This window comes from Ictalurus furcatus, chromosome 2 (genome assembly GCF_023375685.1).
Source record: "Ictalurus furcatus strain D&B chromosome 2, Billie_1.0, whole genome shotgun sequence".
Taxonomy (NCBI): domain Eukaryota; kingdom Metazoa; phylum Chordata; class Actinopteri; order Siluriformes; family Ictaluridae; genus Ictalurus; species Ictalurus furcatus.
In genome coordinates this window covers 12,651,531-12,675,349 of record NC_071256.1, presented here as the reverse complement: position 1 = coordinate 12,675,349, position 23,819 = coordinate 12,651,531, and the positions used below count along the sequence as shown (strand labels likewise).

Below are 23,819 nucleotides of genomic sequence, written 5' to 3'. Positions count from 1 at the left end.
TGGTGTCTGACCTCACTAATGCTCTTGTGACTGAATGAGCACAAAGCCATGCTCCAAAACCTAGTGGAAAGCCTTCCCAGAAGAGTAGAGGCTGTTATAGCAGCAATGAAGGGGACTAACTCGGTATTAATGTGCATGGTTTTTGGAAAAGGATATTCAGCAAGCACATCTGGCTGTGATAGTCAGGTGTCCACATACTTTTGGCCAGATAGTGCATATACTATACTACTAAGCAGGGGAATTTCTTACCCTTTTAGGCCGTAAGTGACATCCGTAAGTGACACCGTCAGTGACACAAGGTGGCCCCTGCGAAAAGCTGCTTGACCCTTTTCACTGAAAGATACAATATAAACACATCATGTACAGTAGAAATGTATACAGTCTTGTAGATACAGGTCAAGAACTTTAGTTAATGTTTGCATCAAATATCAGAATAGGAAAATGTGGTCTCAGTGACTTTGACCGTGGCATGGTTGTTGGTACCAGATGGGCTGGCTTGAGTATTTTAGAAGCTGTTGCTCTTCTGGGATTTTCATAGTCTCAAGTGTTTACACAGAATGGTACAAAAAACATTCAGTGAGTAGGAGTTCTTAGGCTGGAAGCGCCTTGAGAGAGGTCCGAGAAGAACGGCCAGATTGATTTAAGCTGGCAGGAATGCTATGGAAACCATTGACCACTCATTACGACCATGGTAAGCAGAAAAGCATCTCCGAATGAACAAAACAACAGGGATCTGAGACTACAGTGGGAACAAGCGTACCAAAAATGGACAATTTTGGAAGATTTTTTTCTCTCCAGGGAGCCATAACAAATTGCTTATAGATAGAAATGTCCCAGCTATTAAATACAGTCTGCTCTAAAATAATCAAAGCTATGGAAAACATGAATTAACCAGGGATTTGACTTTTACCTGTGTTGTTTTGCAGAGAACATTTGCAACATTATGCTACTCAAATAAATGTTTGTGTTAATACTGTTCAAATTTATCTATCTATCTAGAGATAGATAGATAGATATATAGATATAGGGGCGCACGGTGGCTTAGTGTTTAGCACGTTCGCCTCACACCTCCAGGGTCGGGGGTTCGAGTCCCGCCGGAGCCCTGTGTGTGCAGAGTTCTCCCCGTGCTGCCGGGGTTTCCTCCGGGTACTCCGGTTTCCTCCCCTAGTCCAAAGACATGCATGGTAGGCTGATTGGCATGTCTAAGTGTATGAATGGGTGTGTGAATGTGTATGTGATTGTGCCCAGGGTGTACCCTGCATTGTGCCCGACGCTCCCTGGGATAGGCTCCAGGTTTCCCCATGACCCTGAAAAGGATAAAGCAGTATAGAAGATGGATATATATATAGATATATAGATATAGATAGAGAGAGAGAGAGAGATCCACTTTTTCAATGTTCAGGAAGGGTGCCAGTAATTCAGATGTGGCATGTGACGTTTTTGGTTAAAAATTTAATAGCCTGGTCACAGATTTCTTCTAACAAAGGTATTTCTTATTTCAAAATGGAAGTGTTTTGTTTGTTTGTTTGTTGTTGTAACATGTATATTTTTTTTTTATTACTTTAGTATATTTTATGTCTGTAATGTAATTTCATCATCTTTTTTTCTTTTTTAAAAATATTGTCTTCTATTTCCCTTGGGTAAACTGCTTTAATATTACTTCTGTTTGTGCAAAAGGGTTAACACATTTCAGTCAGGAAATGTAGAAATGTATTACAGAATGTTCAAAACCATAACGTAAACCACTTTGTTGTTTACCACGAAGACTGTTTACTTAACCATTTAGCTTTTAGTGGACTTCCACGCGCCCCTGCATTTACCTCAGTGAGGCGAACAGGAAGTGGGCGGAGTCTCGGGTTATCGTCACCACCATCACCTTCCCTCCGATCATATGGTGATGCTGATGCTGATGACGAGGATGATGATGATGATGAAGCCAACAGTAACTCGGAGATGATTCCAGTACCACTCCAGCTCTCTCTGGTGTTCGTGTAATCGTTATTTTTGAACGCTGTTGATGATAATAAGCGATGGAGGGTATTTCCTCTTCCCGGCCCGAGCATCTGGTGCTGTTAGTGAGTAAGCTGAAGGAAGTGTTCGACATGTGTGATGAAGATGAAGACGGATTTATACGAGTTGAACACTTCGTGCATCTCGGAAGGCAGTTCGGCCAAACGGACGAGGAGGTAAAACTGACCTGTATATTCTTCATATCGTGTGTAGGCTGTTATATGTTCTCCTACTCTTTGTGATCTGTGCTAGTGTTGTGTTAAGTCACACTTATCAGTAATAATTGTTATCATCATTATAGATGTGTGTTACATGCTCTGTCTGTGTGTGTGTTTATATCAGATATCAGTATTGATAAGTGTGTGTGTGTGTGTGTGTGTGTGTGTGTGGTCTCAGTCAAACAGGTTGGGATTACTCATTTTTGTCATGCATGCATTTTATTCAGCCTGTATTTGTCCGGAATGTTTTTGCACTTGTTATGACGGACAGCTTTCTTCTGCTGATTATTTGCATGAGTCTGATCAGTGATTAAATACACGCTGACTATTGGGTGATTCATCGTATGTGGTTATATGAATTAGTAGCAGAATATTGGCCGGAAGTATTATAATTAGTATTATTACTATGTGGGAGGATACGGTGGCTTAGTGGCTAGCATGTCTGTCTCGCACCTCTGGGGGTTGGGGGTTCGAATCCCGCCTCCACCCTGTGTACGTGGAGCTTGCTTCTCGCCGTGGTTCAGGGGTTTCCTCCCCCAGTCCAAAGACACGCGTTGTAGGCTGATTGGCATTTTGTAATTGTCCGTAGTGTGTGAATGTGTGTGATTGTGCTCTGTGACGGGTTGGCACCTCGTCCAGGGTGTCCCCCAGCTTGTGCCCCGCGTTCCCTGGGATAGGCTCCAGGATCCGGATGGATGATGATTATTAGCACGTACGCCTCACACCTCCAGGGTCGGGGGTTCGATCCCTGTCGCTGCCCTGTGTGTGCGGAGTTTGCATGTTCTCCCCATGCTGCCGGGTTTTCCTCCGGGTACTCCGGTTTCCTCCCCCAGTCCAAAGACATGTGTTGTACTGTGATTGGCATGTCCAAAGTGTCCGTAGTGTATGAATGCGTGCGTGATTGTGCCCTGCGATGGATTGCCACCCCGTCCAGGGTGTACCCCGCCTTGTACCCGATGCTTCCTGGGATAGGCTCCAGGTTCCCCATGACTCTGTAGGATAAGTGGTACAGAAGATGGATCATCATCATCATCATCTTCATCATCACATGTTGTATGAATAAATGAATATATAAACATATAAACAGGGTTTATTTCACCGTTTTTCTTCAAGCGTATGGAGGTTTTTCACTTCGTACCTCTCAAATTTACCTGAACATTCGCTCTATAAAAGAGCCAAGGTATTTAATTTTGATGTATCATGGTGATCATTATAACACAGCCTGACCTGACTGGAGTGCAATAGTAGAACAGAGTCGAGTATTTTTGGCCAGCAGCGCGCAACGTCAACAAGATTTTCCCCTCCAATTAGGGTTAGATTGTCATACAGTATAATTAATTACTCGCTCTCTGGATGGAAACAGTGGCGCTTTATGTCCTCTTTGAATGAGGGAATCTTCAGTGATGGCCGTGACATGAAAGCATGCTTTGTTTTCTTCTTTGTGTGCAGTGTACGGTTTATGAACATGGCTGGTTATGTAGGTTAGCTCAGTTAAAGTCCTAGCGCTAGACTGATTTAAAAGAGCTTCCAAGTGAGCTCTTTTAGTAGAGTTTTCAGACAGGTGTATAAAGCAATGCACATCAAAAAGCAAAGGGATGTTCCTCAAGAATCTGATGCCCGTTGTACTCACGGTATGTGTGTAACAGTGCAACACCTTGAAACACTGAATGTCTTGTACCGTCGTACTGTGATTAGGATGCTGTTTGTTTGGCCAGTAAAGAGTTTCATGTGTTTCCTTTACACATTTAGTCCCCCTCGCTGTGCATAACAGAAAGGCAGTAAAATTTTCCCAGGTTACACCATCAATATTAACATTAGATGTAATACAGGTCTAGTACACAGATAAATATGATCCATCGTCCAACAATGTTTTTTTTTTAAAAACTATATAAACCTTTACAATGTGTTTCACTGAATTCATCGTGCATTTATCAAGAAGTGCTTAAAACCTACTCCCATGGGAGCGGAAATAGGCCTCGTTGATCAAGCTAGATCTGAAAGGATTTTCGAATACATCGCTGGTAGGAACATGTACACAAGAAATGTGGTATTTATAAAATCCTGCCATTTCAGAACTAAAATACGTTTGTATTCCTACTCGTGCTCCTGAGTGTGTGTAAATTATGGATAAAAAGACTAACTAATGTAAACCTCGTTTGATCCACTTCTAATCATATAATTTGCACGGATTACTGCACTTTTCTATACGGATACTTATACAGTACGCCAAGTTTAAAGTTGCTTATTTATTTACGTTTGGAGCATTTAGCAGATGCCCTTATGCAGAGCAACTTATCGAAGTGCTTTGGTCGTAGGCGGAGTTTGAATAGAATTCAGATTTATTTTCTTACAATGATTTTATTTTGTTGCATTACTTAAAATATTTATATATAATACACGCATAAAATACGGGCGCACAGGGGCTTAGTGGTTAGCACATTCCGCCTCACACCTCCAGGGTCGGGGGTTCGATTCCCACCATGGCCCTGTGTGTGCAGAGTTTGCATGTTCTCCCCATGCTGCGGGGGTTTCTCCAGTACTCCGGTTTCCTCCCCCAGTCCAAAGACATGCATGGTAGGCTGATTGGCATGTCCAAAGTGTCCGTAGTGTATGAATGGGTGTGTGAATGTGTATGTGATTGTGCTCTGCGATGGATTGGCACCCTGTCCAGGGTGTACCCCGCCTTGTACCCCATGCTCCCTGGGATAGGCTCCAGGTTTCCCCGTGACCCTGAAGGAAGGATAAGCAGTATAGAAGATGGATGGATGGATGTATGGACATACATTGGACCTATTTTAGACTCAATGTAGTGGTATATTTCATATTTTCATAAACGCCGCCTGTGATCCTGGTCAGAGCCTAAGAATAACATCCTGAGTCGAAACAATGCCCATGGCCATATAAGGTCATTTTAAATTCCATGTTATCACATCGCTTCGTATTACATGGCCATTCAAATGTGCGAATGATGGTTGAAGGTACACTCATGGCATCTAATGTTTTATTTTATTCCATGGACATTCAAAAGAATGTAGGGAAAAAATGTCAAGCGTGCGCAGAGTGAAAACTATTTTATTTATACAGTATCTCACAAAAGTGAGTACACCCCTCACATTTTTGTAAATATTTGATGATATCTTTTCATGTGACAACACTGAAGAAATGACACTTTGCTACAATGTAAAGGAGTGAGTGTACAGCTTGTGTAACAGTGTAAATTTGCTGTCCCCTCAAAATAACTCAACACACAGCCATTAATGTCTAAACCGCTGGCAACAAAAGTGAGTACACCCCTAAGTGAAAATGTCCAAATTGGTCCCAAAGTGTCAATATTTTGTGTGGCCACCATTATTTTCCAGCACTGCCTTAACCCTCTTGGGCATGGAGTTCACCAGAGCTTCACAGGTTGCCACTGGAGTCCTATTCTACTCTTCCATGACGACATCACGGAGCTGGTGGATGTTCAGTTTGAGGATGCCCCACAGATGCACAATAGGGTTTAGGTCTGGAGACATGCTTGGGCAGTCCATCACCTTCACCCTCAGCTTCTTTAGCAAGGCAGTGGTCGTCTTGGAGGTGTGTTTGGGGTCGTTATCATGCTGGAATACTGGCCTGCGGCCCTGTCTCCGAAGGGAGGGGATCATGCTCTGCTTCAGTATGTCACAGTACATGTTGGCATTCATGGTTCCCTCAATGAACTGTAGCTCCCCAGTGCCGGCAGCACTCATGCAGCCCCAGACCATGACACTCCCACCACCATGCTTGACTGTAGGCAAGACACACTTATCTTTGTACTCCTCACCTGGTTGCCGCCACACACGCTTGACACCATCTGAACCAAATAAGTTTATCTTGGTCTCATCAGACCACAGGACATGGTTCCAGTAATCCATGTCCTTAGTCTGCTTGTCTTCAGCAAACTGTTTGCGGGCTTTCTTGTGCATCATCTTTAGAAGAGGCTTCCTTCAGGGACGACAGCCATGCAGACCAATTTGATGCAGTGTGCGGCGTATGGTCTGAGCACTGACAGGCTGACCCCCCACCCCTCCAACCTTTGCACCAATGCTGGCAGCACTCATACGTCTATTTCCCAAAGACAACCTCTGGATATGACGCTGAGCTGGTGCACTTAACTTCTTTGATTGACCATGGCGAGGCCTGTTCTGAGTGGAACCTGTCCTGTTAAACCGCTGTATGGTCTTGGCCATCGTGCTGCAGCTCAGTGTCAGGGTCTTGGCAATCTTCTTATAGCCTAGGCCATCTTTATGTAGAGCAACAATTCTTTTTTTCAGATCCTCAGAGAGTTCTTTGCCATGAGGTGCCATGTTGAACTTCCAGTGACCAGTATGAGGGAGTGTGAGAGCAATGACACCAAATTTAACACACCTGCTCCCCATTCACACCTGAGACCTTGTAACACTAACAAGTCACATGACACCGGGGAGGGAAAATGGCTAATTGGGCCCAATTTGGACATTTTCACTTAGGGGTATCCTGTACTCACTTTTGTTGCCAGCAGTTTAGACATTAATGGCTGTGTGTTGAGTTATTTTGAGGGGACAGCAAATTTACACTGTTACACAAGCTGTACACTCACTACTTTACATTGTAGCAAAGTGTCATTTCTTCAGTGTTGTCACATGAAAAGATATAATCAAATATTTACAAAAATGTGAGGGGTGTACTCACTTTTGTGAGATATTGTATATATTTATGTGAGGCTAATAGTGTGTCTTTTCCAGTGTATTAAAGTCTGCATTCATAGTAACACAGTTTTGAACGCGATTAAGACCCCCTCCCCCCACACCAAAAAAAAAAAGCTGTCCTCTTTTTGGAAAACCACAATATGGTCACCCAACTGTTCCTGTAACACATATGTTGTACCACAGCACTGTTGAATTCTTGCTTCTGATTGGTTAGAAGGTGTTGATTAATCATATCAGAACATACTGTTCTGCTGTATAAACTTATTATTATTGTTATTGTTGTTGTTATTATTGTTATTATTAATAATAATAATAACTTCTAACTGACCTTCAACCTGCTCTGACTCCAGCTGCTATGACTTTTCTAACTGATCGGACTCGCGGTATGTCTGTAACAGACGGTCAAAAATCCCCAACACTCCCATCCACTTACACTGATGGAATGTTCAGAGCCTGACTGTGTTCAAGATTTCAAACTCCATCTGTCAAAACTCTCACACATCTGTGTGCACATGGCCTGAAGCCCCTCCTGTCTCCCTCTCACTCTGTCAGTGTATCTGTAACAGAGACTCTCACTTCATCTATCCATCTATCTATCTCTCTATCTCTCTCTCCCTCTCACTCTGTCAGTGTATCTGTAACAGAGACTCTCACTTCATCTATCTATCTATCTATCTCTCTATCTATCTCTCCCTCTCACTCTGTCAGTGTATCTGTAACAGAGACTCTCACTTCATCTATCTATCTGTCTATCTATCTATCTATCTATCTATCTGTCTGTCTGTCTGTCTGTCTGTCTGTCTGTCTATCTCTCTCTCTCCCTCTCACTCTGTCAGTGTACCTGTAACATATTCTCTCTATCTATCTATCTATCTATCTATCTATCTATCTCTCTCTCTCTCTCTCACTCTGTCAGTGTACCTGTAACATATTCTCTCTATCTATCTATCTATCTATCTATCTCTCTCTCTCTCTCACTCTGTCAGTGTACCTGTAACATATTCTCTCTATCTATCTATCTCTCTCTCTCTCTCTCCATCTCACTCTGTCAGTGTACCTGTAACATATTCTCTCTATCTATCTATCTATCTATCTCTCTCTCCCTCTCACTCTGTCAGTGTACGTGTAACAGAGACTCTCACTTCGTCTGTCTGTCTGACTGTCTATCTATCTATCTCTCTATCTATCTATCTATCTATCTATATATATATATATATATATATATATATATATATATATATATATATATATCAAGCTATCTATCTAATCAACTCTCCAAGTATTCACACCTTATCTGTCTCTATCTAGCTAGCTCTACAAGTATTGACACCCTATCTATCTAACTCTACAGTATTGGGGCCGTCTCTAAAAGTATTGACACCCTATCTATATATCCAACTCTAGACGTATTGGCACCCTATCTATCTGTCTATCTAATCAACTCTACAGTTATTGGCACCCTATTTATCTGTCTCTCTTTCTTTCTTAAAACTGCACATTACCTTCGGATTTCAAACTGATAACTAATTTAAACTTTCAGACTGGCTTTGTCGTGACGTACTTTAATGTTGGCTTGACAAAGCCAGTCCGAAAGTCTAAATTAACTGCTCACTGTTCTCAGACAAATAAACCAGGGACTCATGAACAACTATCACAAAACCTAAAAACAGTCGTTGATCATCCAGGTAACAGCACGCAGTATTAAGAATCAAGCGTATGTAAATACGGTCATTATTGTGTCTTGTGGACTATATGTAAACATGTGAAATAGCTTATTGAATGCGGTACTAAATAAAAAACAAAATGCCATTTTTACGATCCCTCTTATTTAAAAAAAAAAATTACTAATATTTTGCAGATTCTGCAAGGCGTATGTAAACTTATGACCTCAACTGTACTTTGTGCTCTTCTATTTCTTCCTTTCCTTATTTGATTATTCGTCCTCATTGTTCTTTTCCAGATAAAGAAGTTTGCGGAGTGTCTGGACCCGAACGCTAACGGCAAGATCGGCTTCAAAGATTTCTGCCATGGGGTGTTCGCCATTAAAGGTAACACTGCGAGAGTTTTCCCTCTCATTCCCATCCATACAATGAGTAATGTTGGTTTCTGCAATCTTATTATCATGGTATAGCGTGTCAGAGTGTAAAGGATTCTCACTGCAAACTGTGTTTATTACAATCCTGAAACCTTCTTCTTCTCAAGAAAAAGTTTCTTGTATAATGTGTTTTTTAAAATCTGATTTAGCAGCATGCTCACTACTAGCAGTGTGTCCCGTTGACCCTGGCAAGTCTCTTTCGCTCTTTTGCTTTTTTATGTTTACTGCTTGTCCGTACGTCTGAGGTTCTCGTTAAAGCGATATCTCAGGAACGAGCTATTGAATGTTTGCAGGATTGTTATTGAATTATCATTCACAACAGCAGATGAACTGATTAGATTTTGGAATTGAGCCAAACAGGGTCAAGGTCACAGCAAGGTCAAATATCTGACATAGTTTTTCTTCAGTAGCTTCCTTCCTAAGATGTTACTTACGTTGTTCATGTTCAGGAACTCAAAGCCCATTAGACATCGTGGGGGCAGAGGTGACTCGTTTGATCAGTAAAACTGTAGCACTGTCTTGGTGGATACATGTATATACACATACATACATTATATATATATATATATATATATATATATATATATATATATAAAATAATTCTGCATTATCAATGTCTTGATTAGCGTTATGCCAAAATCATTTCAACAGAAAATAATAAATACATTTTTAAAAATGTTACAATTAATAATATGTATTTATTTTATTATTTAATAATATTTATTTAATTATGTAAAAGTATTTTATTACAAAATATTTCATTTCTGTATCATTTTTTTTAGGTAATCTGTATAAGCTGCATGTATCATTTTTGCATATATAAATGCATATATAAAAATCTAGCGTTTTTGTGCGGACGCATGTCAGTCTTTTACCTACAGTGGTGTTTAATATTTTATTAACAGTAACATTTATGCGTTGGTGTTGTAAATGTATAGAAACTGTCCAGACCTCAGCAGCTCTCCACTGATGTGGCTGAGCAGCACACTAGAGGGACTGGCCCAGAGGAGTGTATGTTTGGTTGTGTGTTTTTGGAGCTCGTCTCCTGGTGCGTGTGAGGTGCTAATGAGGCCCCAGGACACACACACACACACACACACACATGTTTTCTCTTTGCTGTGTATGGGTTTACATCAACTAAAAGCCTCCAGGCTGTTACTAATTCATGCTGGTGCATTTATGCAAGCTACTGTATCTCTATAAATGGGTCTGAATGTTTTTTTAAAAAATAGTATTAGTCAACTTTCCGTATTACAATATTTGTCATCTAGTGAACAGATTCATGGGATTACCTTCAGTGAAAAGGACATGAGCAGTGCTCCTTCAGAAGTATGGAAGCTGTGCTTATGGGACAGATGTTTATCTCAGCAACCAGTAATGCTACTCCTGAGATACCAGTGATCCTGACCCCTTCTGCTCTCGGGACCTGCCTGATCCGTCCTGATGCTCTGCTTCTGCTCGGAGTTCTCATCAATTGGAAACCGAACACTGCTGCTGGACAGATACACTTAAAAACCATGAAGATGGCTTTGGACTGCAATTGAGACGAACAGTTATTCACTCAGGTCTCCATCGGTGAACAGTGAACAAGTTCAACAAAACAGACTTCATGTGAAAACTATAATGAATTTCCTGGCTGCACAATTGCACTTTTTGACCATGTAATACACAGTTATAGAAGGGAATTTTATTTATATTTATAATTGCACTATCCGGTGTCATCCAGATGAGGATGGGGTTCCCTTTTGAGTCTGGTTCCTCTCAAGGTTTCTTCCTCTCAAGGTTTCTTCCTCATAGCATCTCGGGGAGTTTTTCCTTGCCACTGTTGGCTCTGACTTGCTCATTAGGGATAAACTTTTTATATATTCTAACTTTATATCCAGAATGTATATGTTTCTGTAAAACTGTTTCGTGCCAATGTCCGTTGTTCAAAGCATTATACAGATAAAACTGAATTGAATTGAAATGAAATGGAACACGACAGTAATTGGAAGTGTCCATGAGACAAGGTCAAGCATATGCTGATATATCACATAACCGATTATCAACACATGCCTTGTCTAGAATGTTCAAAATGTTGGTCAGTCTGAGCTTCTGAAAGCATTTATTACAGTTTTATTGGACATACATTACTTGGGAAACTGGGAATTTTTTTGGAAGCTGCAGCATTACAGCACGGTGACATCACATTATAAAGATCTCCTGGCCTGATGATAAACATGAAAAATAATATAGTGTAGAGTCTGAGGAAGGGTGGCACAGTGGTACAGCATGTACAGTAGAATTGCGATGCACTGCGATGGAGTCTCAATCGGGGTGTGTCCCTGTCTTATGCTCGGTGTTCCCGGGATAGGCTCCAGATCAGATCCACCACAACCCTGACCAGGATCACACCATCTTTGAAGATGAATGAATGAAACAGAGTATGAGGAGATGAACAGCTCTCCTCAAAGTGGAATGACCAAGTTACAGTATTCTCACATGACATGAACTAAAGCTAATTTTGGAATTTTCCGAATCTCACATTTTACACACGTTCCACATTAAATGAGATGTTTGATGTTTATTGTTTATTCACTGAAGCTGTAACATTAACTAATTTCTCTTAATTTTTACTTTTATCTTATCTTTTATCTTAATTTTTACTGTCACGATTTCCCCTCGAGCTAGCGCTGTAGCATGCATTGTGCTCGGAAACAAAGCGCGAGTTCGAAGCGCGAACCCGATGCGTGAACCCGATGCAGGAGCTCTTAGCAAACGCACGCTTTTGGGTCTTGAGTGACAATTTGTTTACTTTCGATGTGCTTTTCTTATGGTTTATGCCCTGTCTCCGCCCCGTTTTGTCATTGGTGGTTTCCTGTATGTGTGTCATCCTTGTTCTCAGCTGTCTTGTGTTTCACCCTTGATTACGTTTGTCATTTAAACCCCTCGTGTCTCTTTGCACGTTGCGAAGTATTGAGTGTTATCACCGTACCAAGCGTTTGTACCCTATTCTTCATTTTGATTCTTGTTTCTGGTTTCTTATTCTCGATTCTTGCCTTGCCTCGCCTCGTTTATGTCTGTTTGCTGATCGCCTGACCCATTGCCTGTTTTAGACCACGTTGTCGTCTCATGGTTTGAATTTGTCTGCCTGCCTCTCTTTAAAAGCTCTTATCTGCACTTGCATCCATCCTAACCTTCAATACATTAATAACGTAACAACTTCTGCATCATTTAGACAAACATATTGCATTCACGAACCACCGTTGTTCAGTTCCTGACAAAAAAAAAATATATATATATATTTATTTGTTTGTTTGTTTGTTTGTTTGTTTGTTTGTTTATTTAACCTTTTAAGCCCTAAGCCTAAGTGGCTGCCTGAGGCACATCATTGTATTTTTTATTACATGTGATCACATGATTTTATGTGTCTTCTATGATTTAGGTTGTGATGAGATCCTGAAGAACGTTCTGGATTCAACCTCGATGGACACACACACATATCAAACAGACAACAGCTTCTATTATCAGGTAGGAGGATGTTTCAGAGCGCGTGATGTGGTTTTTTTTTTTCATTTAAATGTGATAAACAAGCTGTAATGATTGCATTGATTAGTCAGATTAAAGTGACTTTAAATGCTTAATTCCTCTTGAATGGCTTGTTGTGGCTTAGATTGATGTTTTTTTTTGGGGGGGGGGTATAACCTGTGGATGTGGGAGTGAATTGGAGGACGCTGGTGATGCATTTGAAGTCATCAACAAAGTGAGAACCTACAGGTGCATCTCAAAAATTTAGAATATCGTGGAAAAGTTTTTTTTTTTCTGTAATTGAATTCAAAAAGTGGAACTTTCATATATTCTACATTCATTACACATAAAGTGAAATATTTCAATAGCTAATGGAAATCAAGAATCCTCTATCTCAAAATATTAGAATAAAGAATTTTTAATACAGACATGTTGACCTGAGAAGAGCTCTAATCAGCTAATTAACTCAAAACACCTGTAAAGGTTTCCTGAGCCTTTAATCTGTCAGTCTGGTTCAGTACACACAACCACAATCACGGTGAAGATGGAAGTACATGTTGCATATCATTTGGAAATCAAGGTCCCAGAGTCTGGAGGAAGAGTGAAGAGGAACAGAATCCAAGTTGCTTGAAGTCCAGTGTGAAGTTTCCACAGTCAGTGATGATTTGGGGTGCCATGTCATCTGCTGGTGTTGGTCCACTGTGTTTTCTCAAGTCAAGAGTCAATGCAGCATCTACCAGGAGATTTTAGAGCACTTCATGCTTCCATCTGCTGATGAACTTTATGGAGATGTTGATTTCCTTTGCCAGCAGGACTTGGCACCTGCCCACAGTGCCAAAACTACTAGTAACTGGTTTGCTGACCATGGTGTTACTGTGCTTGATTGGCCAGCCAACTCGCCTGACCTGAACCCCATAGAGAATCTATGAGAGACACCAGACCCAACAATACAGACGAGCTGAAGGCCGCTATCAAAGCAACCTGGGCTTCCAGAACACCTCAGCAGTGCCACAGTCTGATTGCCTCCATGCCACGCCGCATTGATGCAGTAATTCTTGCAAAAGGATTAAAACCCTGACCATGTATTGAGTTCATAAATTAACATACTTTTCAGAAGGCCGACATTTCTGTATTATAAATTCTTTATTCTAATATTTTGAGGTACTGGATTTTTGATTTCCATGAGCTGTAAGCCGTAATCAAGATGAAAACAAACAAAAAAAAGGTTTGAAATATTTCACTTAATGTGTAATGAATCTAGAATATACGAAAGTTCCACCTCAATATTGAGCCCTCAGGTCCGCAAGTGTGCACTGACCAATCAGGTAATCAGGTGGACATAGTTTTATTCTCCCTGTCTGTAAAAGATATGATTTAAGACAGAAAAATAAGTAAGTACTGTAAACTTCACACACACACACACCGGTGTACTTGTGTGTGTCACCACTAGGTGTCAGTGTTCAAATAAAAAGTTGGATAAAAGTAGATTGTATTGTTGTTGTTGTTTTTTAACACTGCCATCTAGTGGTAAACACGCTGCACTTCCGAGCGGCTGAAAGTGATGGAGGGTTGAAGGAATATTTAAGATTGAAAAATAATCGTTTACTAATTAATACATTAACACTGTATTTTCAAAAGCTTGAAAGTGTTAACGTTTTCAAAGCAAAGAAGTGAAGGATTCTCTGGGAGAGAGAACGAAAGAAAGAAAGAACGATTGTGTGATCATAATGAATGTGTGTTGGGAGTGTTGTTTTTTTTAAACAAATGTGCATTTACATTCAAATTTCCCAGCATCTTGTAAGATTTATGAACACTTATGAGCACTTACTTTCTAAAATAGACCGCTGTCGGACCGTAGGTGATATTCCTTGGGCAGTAGTGACACTATCATGATAATGCTTATGGTGCTGTTACATGTGTAAGTGTAGCAGTGAAGCTGCGATTATTATTATTATTTTGAAAAAATAGCGGTACTACCCTACATCAAACAAAAATACCAAGCTAAGAGCTTCCTGTGGTCATTACCTGATTGATAAACAGTGGAGGATGGAAAAAGATGAGCTCTAGTCTCACAGTGTACACCGATAAAGTGTACTGTCAACAGAGATATGTCTTATAAAGTGGTCAGTAAGTGTACACTGTTTAAAAACACCATCACTGCTGCACTCATAGCCGACCCACACGCTGTCATGTCATGTCAGTGTTATGGACATACAGTGGTGCTTGAAAGTTTGTGAACCCTTTCGAATTTACTATATATCTGCAAAAAAACTGGCCTAAAACTTCATCAGATTTTCACACACAAGTCCTAAAAGTAGATAAAGAGAACCCACTTAAACAAATGAGACCAAAATATTATACTTAGTCATTTACTTATTGAGGAAAATGATCCAATATTATATAGCTGTGAGTGGCATGTGAACCTTTGCTTTCAGAATCTGGTGTGACCCCCTTGTTCAGCAATAACTGCAACTAAACGTTTCCGGTGTCTGTTGATCAGTCCTGCACATCGACTTGGGGGAATTTTATCCCGTTCCTCAGTACAGAACAGCTTCAACTCTGGGATGTTGGTGGGTTTCCTCACATGAACTGCTTGCTTCAGATCCTTCCACAACATTTCTATTGGATTAAGTCATTCCAAAACATTAACTTTAGTCTTCTTTAACAATTCTTTGGTAGAACGAATACCATGTGCTTAGTTTTGTTGTCTTACTGCATGACCCACTTTCTCTTGAGATTCAGTTCACAGACAGATGTCTTGATATTTTCCTTTAGGTTTCGCTTATATAATTCAGAAATCATTGTTCCATCAATGATGGCAAGTCGTCATATCCCTGATGCAGCAAGACAGGCCCAAACCATGATATTACCACCACCATGTTTCACAGATGGGATGAGGTTCTTATGCTGGAATGCAGTGTTTTCCTTTCTCCAAACATAACACTTCTCATTTAAACTAAAAATTCTATTTTGGTTTCATCTGTCCAAAAGACATTTTTTCCAATAGCCTTCTGGCTTGTCCATGTGATCTTGAGCAAGCTGCAGATGGGCAGCAATGTTCTTTTTGCAGAGCAGTGGCTTTCTCCTTGCAGCCCTGCCATGCACACCATTGTTGTTCAGTGTTCTCCTGATGGTGGACATGGACATTAACATTAGCCAATGTGAGAGAGGCCTTTAGTTGCTTAGAAGTTACCCTGGGTTTCTCTGTGACCTCACAGACTATTACACGCCTTGCTCTTTGTGATCTTTGTTGGCCGACCACTCCTGGGGAGGGTAACAATGGCCTTTAATTTCCTTTATTTGTCCAATATGTCAGAGAAAGAGAGAGAGAGAGATGGTTTTGTAAGCTTTTCCAGCCTGATGAGCTTCAACAACTCTTTTTCTGAGGTCCTCAGAAATCTCCTTTGTTCATGCCATGATACACTTCCAAAAACATGTGTTGTGAAGATCAGACTTTGATAGATCCCTGTTCTTTAAACAAAACAAGGTGCTCACTCACACCTGATTGTCATCCCATTGATTGAAATCACCTGACTCTAATTTCACCTTCAAATTAACTGCTAATCCTAGAGGTTCACATACTTTTGCCACTCACAGACATGTAATATAGGATAATTTTCCTTAATAAATAAATGACCAAGTATAATATTTTTGTCTCATTTGATTAATTGGGATCTCTTGGTCTGCTTTTAGGACTTGTGCAAAAATCTGATGATGTCATATTTACGCAGATATATAGAAAACTCTAAAGCGTTCGCAAACGTTAAAGCACCACTGTAGTTGACTAGTTGATTAAGAGAGTCCCAGCATTATGACATCACGGCAATCTTAATAATGCACGTTAGCCATGTTTATGAATCCCAAACGGTTTCAGACTCCATGTCTACATGAACAAGTTTTATATACCCTACTTACTGCACTCAGTGCTCACTAGGGAGCCTAAAAATAAATAAAAAAATAATACGTACACTATATAAGAACATTAACTACTAGTTTAGAGATAATAAAGCACATCATGACTCTTTGGTCTACAGGGCAGTATCTTCTGGAAAGAATGCTCAGAGTAAATTGGTTTATTCTGTAAATGAATGTCGTGTAAAAGGCTATTGAATTTTTCAGAGGAGATCAGAGGGGACATCTGAGACACTGCTTATCTTGAAAAGTAAATGATTTGTGCATAAAGTTAGGAACACTTCAAATGAGCTGTGAGTTTAGCAGATGAGTGCTTGGTCAGCTTATCCTTCAAACCTTAGAAACAACTTATTGTTGCCTTATTTTATTAATTCAACACATCAAAATAGCAAATTAAATAGTCTACATCACACACATACAATGGATATAAAAAGTCTACACACCCCTGTTTAAAAAAAAAAAAAAAAAAAAAGATACCAAGATATATCATGTCGGAACTGCGAAGAAAAGAATTTCACTGTGTGTGAGATCATGAAAGACTCATTATTATCATTATCAACTTTTCCAACCTTTAATGTGAAATTGCGAAAAAGAGAACAATCAGAAACTTTTTTTTAGGGCAAAAAGGAGAAACAAACAAACAAAAAAACTTCCAATAACCTAGTTGCATAAGTGTGCACACCCTTTTATAATTGGGGATGTGGCTGTGTTCAGAATGAACCCATCACATTCAGTCTCCTGTTCAAAAGTAATTATCATACAGCTGTCATCAGTGAAATTATTCGCCTTAACCCCAAATAAAGGCCGGCTCTTTCTGTAGGATTTTCTGCACATCATCTTGGTTTTATCCGACTGCTGAATCCATGGTCTGCATTTTATATCCATTGTACATAACAATTTCATGACCTAGGGTATTTTGTGTCTCGTGTCTTCGTCAAATTACACAGTGCACGCTGTTAACTGCTAGAGCATGATATAAAAACATAATCTAAAACGCAGAATAATAGGACGTGCTGGATCAAGTGCTATTTTATAAGCTGCTTAATAATGAGGGAGGAAGCCGTATTGTAAAGATTCGCTAAACAAATCAATTAATGTGATTAAACAATTAGGACTAGAATTAGGGCCATCTTCTCATTCATGTATTATCGTATTAGTCTTTTTTATTAGTATTCTCTTGCTATGTTACATCATATTACATTTGACAACACAGGGGGCGGGGGAAAAACACTATTTCCTTATTTCCTTTAGTTTGCATGTCTTATCTCGGATGATTTTGGGGCAAGTTTAAAGGCAAGTGCTTATTTTTAAAGGCAAGTGGTATGGAAACGCTTCTGCTGAAGAAAAATCTGGCAACCTTGCAGGCGTGAACTGCATGCAGGCAATTTGCATCTAAATGTGGAGCACGGAAAATCGATTTCAGCAGCTGTATAATGCATCTCTGAATACACATAACTTTCCCTGCATACATATTGACCTCAGGTCGGCAGCTCATTGCCTGCAATGCATTAGACTATAGTGTACAGTATAGTACATGCACTGGATGTTCGTGCTGTTTACAAAATATGAAAGGATTTGAAATGTTAAAGAAATTCCGAGCTCTGAGAATTCAATTGATCCTTCAGTCTTTAGTGCGCGTTCGTTTAAATATAAACATGCTTTGTCTGTAGTGTGTGTAAATCAACTGTAGAGACTCACATGGAGCTGAGAAGATACAAATGAATTTATCATGACCTTCACCGACATTGAGAGTACAAAGAGAGCCTACTGCAGGGCTGTGTGTGTGTGTGTGTGTGTGTCTCTCTCGCTCTCTCTTTATGGAGAGATTAAAGCCCTGAGGATCAGTCACTCTCTAACCATCCGTCCACACACTACAGAGTAACACATTTATACTTAGTCCAAATGACAGTAGTGATACACGGACAGTAGAGTTATTGGTGTACTGCATGTGTGTGAAGATCATACCTCGCGTGGTGACTCTTTGTGTGTGTGTGTGTGTGTGTGTGTGTGTGTGTTTGTGTGTAGGTCTGGTGTGTGGTTATTTTCGATGTGTGAACAGGAAGTGCTATCGCTGAACCACACCTGCACTGAAATAACACCTCTCTGTATCTTCACTCCATCACTCCCAGCTTCAGCGCTGTCTGTCTGTCAGTCTATCTATCTGTCTGTCTGTCTATCTGTCTGTTTGTCTATCTATCTATTGATCTATGTGTCTGTCAGTCAGTCTGTCTGTCTGTAAATCTATCCGTTTGTCTGCCTATCTACCTATCTATCTGTCTGTCTGTATCTGTCTGACTGTCTATCTGTCTCTGTCTGTCTATCTGTCTGTCTGTCTGCCTGCCTGCCTCCAGAATAACTTCAATGTGCTCTGGCATATATTCTACAAGTCTCTGGAACTGTATTGGAATATCAGTCCGTCTGTCTATCGATGTTCCTCTTCCTCTCATTCCTTCTGTTGTTCCGTCTGTATTCTCTCTATCTCTCTGTCCTTCACCTTCTCTTTCTCTACAACTTGCATCAATGTTCTAACAGCCCTCTATGTACAGTAAGTGTGTGTGTGTATGGGTGAGTGTGTTTGCACTGAGCTCCTGGGAATGATGGGGAAATTGGAAACTAGGGCAGAACTGATGCAGTGTGGGATGGAGAATGAGAAATGGCTCCTCTTTGTCTCTCTGCTGTTCCAACTAATAGCAGCCTTAAAGTGCCATGTGCTTTCCTCCGGCGTGTAAGATGCACCACCTCAATTCTTTGCCGTGTTTTTATTTATGGAAAGGTTCAGTTTGAGCCTCGTATAAGTTGCAGATCGATCGCTGTGTGAGACAGTGTGTAAAACTGAACACTCACGTCTGGGGTGTGTATTTGCATTACGCAATCTGGGTTCTCTGTTGATTTATTGTTGTTATTGTTTTTGGTTATCAGATCTGTTTAGCTTGTTTTTCGAGCTGATTTGCGTGCTCCTGCTTGTCTATGAGGTATCGAGCTGACCTTGGGGTCGGAATGTCTTTACTGTTGGAGCATGATGACGTATAATGTATCACGTGAGGTGTATGATGTACCTGAAATGGGGTTTAGGATGTATAGTCAGAAAATTCCCGATGAATTTCAGCTCAGGAATACCATGCGTTTGAGTACTTTTCCCTTCCCTGACTCAGCAATGACTTCAACAATATTGTTGCGCATTGCAACTTTGATTGGCGTATACTGTAACTAGTTTTGACTGTGAAGGGATTAAGACCTCAGAGATTATTGAGTGCTGGAAAATAAAACGTGCACATAGAGAGGAATATTTCAGACTTGTAGACTAGATTGCACTAGCTCTACCAGTTCAACCATGGCAACCAGGAGTAATGTCAAGAACGCCTACTAGCCACCAACCCTTAGTGTTTTGGATGGACATTAGGCAAAATAATGGCTGCTGTGTGAACACAGGGTTACATTCATCTCCTAATGACAGGAAATCCTTTGAGTTCTCACTGGGGAGGGTGTAGCCTTACCGGGGATTATGGTCATAGTTTTAGTCGTTAAGACACCACAGTAGTATAATTGATATAGTGATGTTTTAATACAGTTTAACATTTGTTTTATAATGAACTCGAATGAGTTGTATTAAATGTCTTTCATCAACACGTTGGTCTATCCATCCATCCATCCATTTTCTGTAACGCTTATCCAAAACAGGGTCGCGGGGAAGCCCGGAGCCTATCCCAGAGAGCGGGGGACACTATAGACGGGGTGCCAACCCATCGTAGGGCACAATCGCACACACATTCACACTCTACGGACAATTTGGAAATGCCAATCAGTCTACAAGTCACGTCTTTGGACTGGGAGAGGAAACCGGAGTGCCCAGAGGAAACCTGTAAACATGTAAACTCCGTGCACACATGGGGGAGGTGGAAATCGAGCTTTGCTGGTTTTGTCGTCATTCTTAGCAGCCATTGTGCGGTTCAATTCTGTATATTATAATTCTGCAGCCGCCTAAATGCTCAAGAGGCGAGCTATGTGTAGAGCAATCAGCAACAAATCTCGTTTCAAGCGGCGTAAGCTAAAACATGGAACGCCGGTTTGCCAGTGACTAGCAACCAACTTCCTGTTTACACTTGTATGCGCATGCCCAGTGTGCATGAATGATCATGTGACCATGTGCGTATTCGGCCGTGTAGTGTGGACGGAGATCGTTTCTGAAACACCGCGGAAACACCAGTGTGGACGAGGATCGTTTTCATTTCAAAATGAAAACGCACTAGTGTAAACAGGACCTAAGCCACCATGCCCTACCCCGCTCATGTTGGTCTGTTTTCACTTTCACCTGTGGGATTTAGCCCTCGCTTCATCTCTACCCAAGGACAGTGATGCAGCAGCGCTTTAGTCCTTTAGTCTGTCCAGCTCTCTCACCTCCACATAAAACAGATCAGCTTCCAAAGCTTCAACTTTCAGGCTAAAACCACCAGCAGTGCCAGCGTGCTTGTCATCTTGTAGATCTCGAACTAGCCAAACCGAGCCTTTCCCATAATTCAGGATTGAGGAGCTCACAGCAAAACCCTGAACATTATTCCTTAGGATTCAACAAGCAATGTCACTAACTATTCCTGAACGGGAATACCGAAAATACAGCGCCAACCAACAAATCAGTGAGCTCATAAATATTCCAATAGAAATATATTGTCGTGTTTCTCACAGTGGAGTTTTACTTTAAAACAGTGTGTTAAAAGCCTTAGTATGTGAAGGAAATAAATTGCATGACACGATATTGGAACATAACTGATCAACACAGTTGTTTTCATCTTATGGCTACCTATATAGATGTGTGAAGATGGGCATCTTCAAATCTCATCTCTGTCTAAGCTTTAGCAGAGAACCGTGTGTGTAAGTGTGTGCACTGGAACGCTCACACGCTCCAGTTGATATCAGGGGATGGCCCAGCTGAATAGTTGCCTAGCAACAGCAGAGTGTGCGAGTGTGACATAGAGAGAGTGAGAGAGAGAGAGAGAGAGGAAGGAGTGGCCAGAACTCAACAACTGTTGGTAGATCGTTGGCATCCAGTGTGTGTGTGTGTGTGTGTGTGTGTGTGTGCGTGTTTGAACGTGCCTGGTAACGGCGTGTGAGCTATGGAGCAGCGTGTATGCATGTGCTTTCTTGTATGTGTGGGTGTGTAAGCTGTGAGACGCTGTGAGCGCGTGTATACATAGGAAGTGGGCTGCAGCGTGCGTGTGTGCGTCTGCGGATTTTGATCTCACCTGTTGGAGCAAGAGGAGGACGAGCACTGGATGTCCACGGACGATGGAGGGATGAGAGAGGGAGGGAGGGACCACTCTGTCCTGACACCTAGGGTAAGAGAGAGAGAGAGAGACAGAGTGGGAGAGATAACGGGTGCGGCATACAAGCAGGCTCTGTTGTTTTAGTCCTGTCTGTGTGTGTGTGTGTGTGTGTGCGTGTGTGTGTGTGTGTGTGTGTGTGTGTGTGTGTGTAGAACTGTCTCTTTTATTTGAAGTCAGTTCCAAAATCGAATTATAAAATGGTATTTGTCTTTAGCCAACACTTGGGTTGTAACAATCTTGGCAGCAGGCCACTCCCACACAGCAGATTCGAGGCAAGAGTGTACGTGAGCGTTTATATTCATGCTCGTGTCGCATGGCACGCTACACAATCTGTAACTTCTCAGCTCGCTCGACATTGGCTTTGTGCCGCTTACGGTCACGTACGCGCTGTTCAAAGAGTGGGAAAGCAAGAAATCGGATAAATATACGTGAGACGGTATATAGGCTGTCACACCTCAAACACATGCTAAACCACACCCACCTGCTACATTCTGTCACCGTCCAGTGGAGGCTGGGGGGTAGAGAGAAAGTCAGGCAGATACCAATGGCAGTACCTTCAGCCTACAGATCTCACCCTGTGAACATGAATACTGTCAGGCCTGACGCCGTGTTCCGCACATTCGCATACTTAATGTAGCAGAGCCACATCAGAGGAGCGTGGTCAAATCGAAAATGTCCAAAAATGTCCAACTGGGATTGGAAGTCATGACAAGTCTTCACACTTTGCCACCACTATCACCAGAACAACAAGCACTACCTGTCTCCATTGCTTAAGGACATTGTGGTGGTAATCAGCTGTGTGCTTTTCCCGGTCCATTAAGACGCCGGACAACGCCAACAGACCCTGTTGGTGTTTGGTCTGCATTTGTTTTCACCGACTGACCACGTATAATCGGCGTTTATCGGGGGCGTGGAATGTCTGAGCAGCACGATATGATTTTTTTTACGTAATCTGACCCGGGTACGAACCGTTGCCGTGACGATGAAGCAAGTGTCCCTTAAAACTCCATAGAAAGGAAAGCCCACGTGCTATGTACTAGGCGTGATGAATCGTTGTTGTGGGTGAAATGGCAGATTTCCGGACGAATCAGAAAGAAGAGGAGTTCCCAACGGATCCCGGGGAAGAGCGGCCGGGACTGTACATCGTGACCGTGGACGCGTGTACCAAACGCAATTGCCATTCACTATATGAGCTCTACAATTGGTAGACGTCTGAAGTCATCGTTGAAATGATGAACGCTCCGCACATCCTCAGTCTGCGGTTCTGTCTCTCACATCGCAACACCCGAGGCTTCACCCACAGCCTCTTTTATTTCATTCTTCGTTCTTCTTTTCAGGCAAAGAACGGCGCATTAGGTCTCTAGTAACGGTAACATTTTTTAAACCAGTCTGACTGTCCGTAAAAATGTATTTATTTATTTAAAGTTTGCTGGTGTGTGCTGGGGCAGTGGTGTCGCAGTGATTAAAGGCTCTGGGTTCTGATCAGAAGGTCAGGAGTTCAAGCCCCAGCACTGCCAAGCTACCACTGTTGGGCCCTTGAGCAAGGCCCTTAACCCTCAACTGCTCAGTTGTATAAATGAGATAAACGTAAGTCGCTCTGGATAAGAACGTCTGCCAAATGCCATAAATTTAAGTGTAAAATGTAACGTGACGGTTGTGTTTCCCAACTGACAACTTTTAAAAGTAGGTGATTGTCGGCGCTAGCCGGCGTCTGTCGCTGCAGTGTGAACCAGGCTTTAGCAGCACCTCAGTCTTTTCAGACCCATGGTGTGACCTCAAATGTCCCTTCCTTCCAAACTGTGGCAGTCACGAGAGCCTAGTATAGAGCTGCTGTTGCCCTTGCTGGATCTGGAGCAAATAATTGCCATTCTGTAGCGCTTGAGTTTACAAGCCAATTCCGACGATCATCATACACATAGAAATGATATATTTTTTCCACTTCCCCATCAGTTCGGGGGTTGTTCTGATTATCGCTTTAATTCTCAGCAATTTGTAAAGCTTGCATCATGTAAACGACGTTATCTTGATCCTGTGCCTCGGTTACACTACTGTG

At 41.5% G+C, this 23,819-nt stretch overlaps 1 protein-coding gene across 2 annotated transcripts in view; it reads left to right on the top strand.

Moving 5' to 3' along the window:
- Positions 1–1,042: 1,042 nt before the first annotated feature.
- The window catches only part of rab11fip4a (RAB11 family interacting protein 4 (class II) a), a 49,545-nt gene continuing 26,768 nt past the window's right edge, over positions 1,043–23,819 (top strand). Inside the window, exons 1-3 of one of the 2 annotated variants that reach the window (XM_053648550.1) lie at positions 1,043–2,186; positions 8,895–8,982; positions 12,454–12,539. In XM_053648550.1, coding sequence (XP_053504525.1) covers positions 2,031–2,186; positions 8,895–8,982; positions 12,454–12,539 — 330 coding nt within the window. In that variant the 5' untranslated portion in view covers positions 1,043–2,030. Of the gene's footprint in view, positions 2,187–8,894; positions 8,983–12,453; positions 12,540–21,256; positions 21,779–23,819 lie in introns of those variants that run through there. The other variant, XM_053648558.1, reaches the window with a different exon arrangement.